Source organism: Wolffia australiana, chromosome 12 (genome assembly GCF_029677425.1).
Source record: "Wolffia australiana isolate 7733 chromosome 12, ASM2967742v1".
Taxonomy (NCBI): domain Eukaryota; kingdom Viridiplantae; phylum Streptophyta; class Magnoliopsida; order Alismatales; family Araceae; genus Wolffia; species Wolffia australiana.
The window spans coordinates 4332212-4334711 of NC_135846.1; the positions used below are offsets into that span (position 1 = coordinate 4332212).

Consider the following 2500-nt stretch of genomic DNA (forward strand, 5'->3'; position numbering starts at 1 on the left):
GCAAATAGATCGATGTCAACCAGTGTACAGTTTAACATGCCCTCGGAAACACTCAAAGAAAAGCCCAGAAACCTCTGTATCATTGATGCAGGAATCTCTCTCTCTCTCCCTCTACATCACAGTGAATTCTTGCGAAGGAAGGGGACCTTTCACTGGCAGCTCCGGGATCGACACTGGAATCCCGGCGATTTCCCGGAGGACGAGGGAATCCGCGGCTTCCTTGGAAACCCGCGGCTCTTTATTCGACGACAAATCAGATTAATACGGAAGGATGAACAAGGGGACGATGGAGGGAGAGCTTCTATGACGGTAACAATGGCGAAATTCCGTATAGAAAAAAGGGCGCCAAGAGGAAGACGCCACCAACTCTTTAACCCACTTACTGAACCATGGCCATGAAGGACCCGGCGGCAGCGGCGGCGGCCGCGGCGGCGGCAGACTGGCTCTCCCCGCCGCCAGCCCCGCCATTGGCGGCGCTCCTCTGCTGGTACTGAATCTTATACCCCATCTTACCCTCCTCCCGTTCGTCCTCGTCGTCGTCCTCGTCGTCCTCCGGCCTCCCCACGCCATCGCTGTCCGTCTCCTCGAGCTTGTCCGAGTCCTCCTCCCGTTCTCTCTCCGCCGGCTGCTCCACCACGCCCATTAAACCGTCCTCTGTCTTCACAAGCGCGCGCCCGTTAAACCCACAACAAGCCGCATAAAAACCTGCCCACCGTCAACGGAGATTTGTCTACCTTATTCCCGGCGCTCTCCCCGCCGTCGTCGTCCCGCTTGAGCTCCGACTCCGCGTTCTCCTGCTGCTCGCTCGAGCTGCTCCCCGCCGCGCCCGCGCCCTTCTTCCTGTACAGCGCGTCGAGCTGGTGGAAGTAGGGGCATGTCTTGGCGTCCTCCGGCCGCTTCTTCTTGCTGTCCTTCACCTTCTTGAAGTACTTGTTGATGTTCTCCCACTTCTCCTTGCACCGCTTGGCGCTTCTGTTGTAGCCGAGCCGTCGCATCCCCGCGGCTATCTCTTCCCAGAGAGGGGCCTTCGGCCCGGCCTCCTGGTACTTGGTGTCCATCCCGCTGCGGAGGCTGATAAGCGCGTGGACCTCGGGCTTGGGCCAGCGCGAGGAGGCGGGGTCGGAGGTCTCGGCCGGCGCGGACGGCGGGGGCGCGGGCGGCGGAGCTGCGGGCGGGAACGGCGGGGCGTGGCCGGTGATCTTGTGGAGGAAGGAGAGGATGGTGGCGTCGCGGGTCGCGGCCATGGCGCGGTCCTGGGCCGTGGCTTCGTGCTCGCGGGCGACTCGGGCGAGCTCTTGCCGGCGCCAGGCTTCTTCTCTGATCATTCTCTCGTGCTCTCGCTTCTCGATCACTTCGAGGAACTTGTTCTGCATGGCTTCTTGGCGCTCCATGACTTGCCGGGTGAGGCTTTCGAAGAAGGCCATCATCTTCTGCCTCTTTCGGTTGGATTCTGAGGCGGAGGAGTCGTCTTCGTCGTCGTCGGAGGAGTGGTGAGTGGGGAGGGGGATGGCGTTGAGGGGCGTGGGCTGCGGGGGAGGGGCGGGGGCGGTGGGGGACTTGGCGCCCCCGTAGAGGGCCTCGAGCTGGCGGAAGAAGCGGTAGCTCTTGCCGTCTTGCCGGCCGGCGCGGCCGTCCTTGGTGCGTTTGTAGTACTTCTGGACGTTCTCGAACTTCTCCTTGCACTTCTTCGCGCTCCTCGCGTAGCCCAGGTGGGCGAGCTTCCTGCATGGAAAGGTCGCGGCTTTTCGTCATTTCCCGCCTTCTGCGACCATGCTGTGAGAAAAAACTTTCCCACGGCAATTCGTGCGAATTGTGAACGAGGAGGAGGTGGAGAGGAAGAAGAAGGATAATTGTTGAAGAAGAACAAGAAGAAGGGTAATTATTGAAAGAAGAAGGAGAAGAAGAAGGATAGATGTTGTTGAAGAAGAAGATGAAGAAGAAGAAGGGTAATTGTGGTGAATTGGAGTTGATTGATACCAGGAAACCACATTTTTTTTAGAGATAGGGGAACAAAAGTTAGAAGAATCCCAAAGATTGGATGAATTAGGGTTGATTCTTTCTGGGAGGCCCTATCATTTTCTAGAGCGCTATGGGAAGAAGAAGAAGAAGGCCAGAATTCTGGTAAATTGGGTTTTTTTAACCAGAGAGCTCATCCTTTTCTAGAGAGAGAATGAGAAGGGAGGGAGGAGGAGGAAGAAGAAGAAGAAGAAGCTAAAATTCAGACGTGTTATGGTCTCTTTTGCCAAGAGACCTATTCATTATCGTGACAGAGAGAGAAGGGAACAAGATGACAACCAAAAAAGCCGGAACTGCGTCGAATTAAGGTGGAACTTCTCCCGGCGATCTCCTTGCTTTGGGGAGAGAGATAGCGAGAGCGAGAGAGAGAGATATAGGATATAGAGAGAGAGAGAGAAAGGGGGGAGGAAGGTAGGAGGAAGAACAGGGAGAAAAAAATTGGAATTGTTCCGCATTTGGGTTAATTTTCTTCGGAGATCCCATT

At 56.4% G+C, this 2500-nt stretch overlaps 1 protein-coding gene across 2 annotated transcripts in view; it reads right to left on the reverse strand.

Annotated features, from left to right (window-relative positions):
• Positions 1-45: 45 nt before the first annotated feature.
• Positions 46-2500, reverse strand: part of LOC144710154 (trihelix transcription factor DF1-like) — a 3389-nt gene continuing 934 nt past the window's right edge. The window contains exons 2-3 of one of the 2 annotated variants that reach the window (XM_078583836.1): positions 735-1722; positions 46-658 (exon numbers count right to left, since the gene is read on the reverse strand). In XM_078583836.1, the coding sequence (XP_078439962.1) occupies positions 380-658; positions 735-1722 (1267 nt within the window). In that variant the 3' untranslated portion in view covers positions 46-379. The remainder of the gene's footprint in view (positions 659-734; positions 1723-2500) is intronic. The other variant, XM_078583837.1, reaches the window with a different exon arrangement.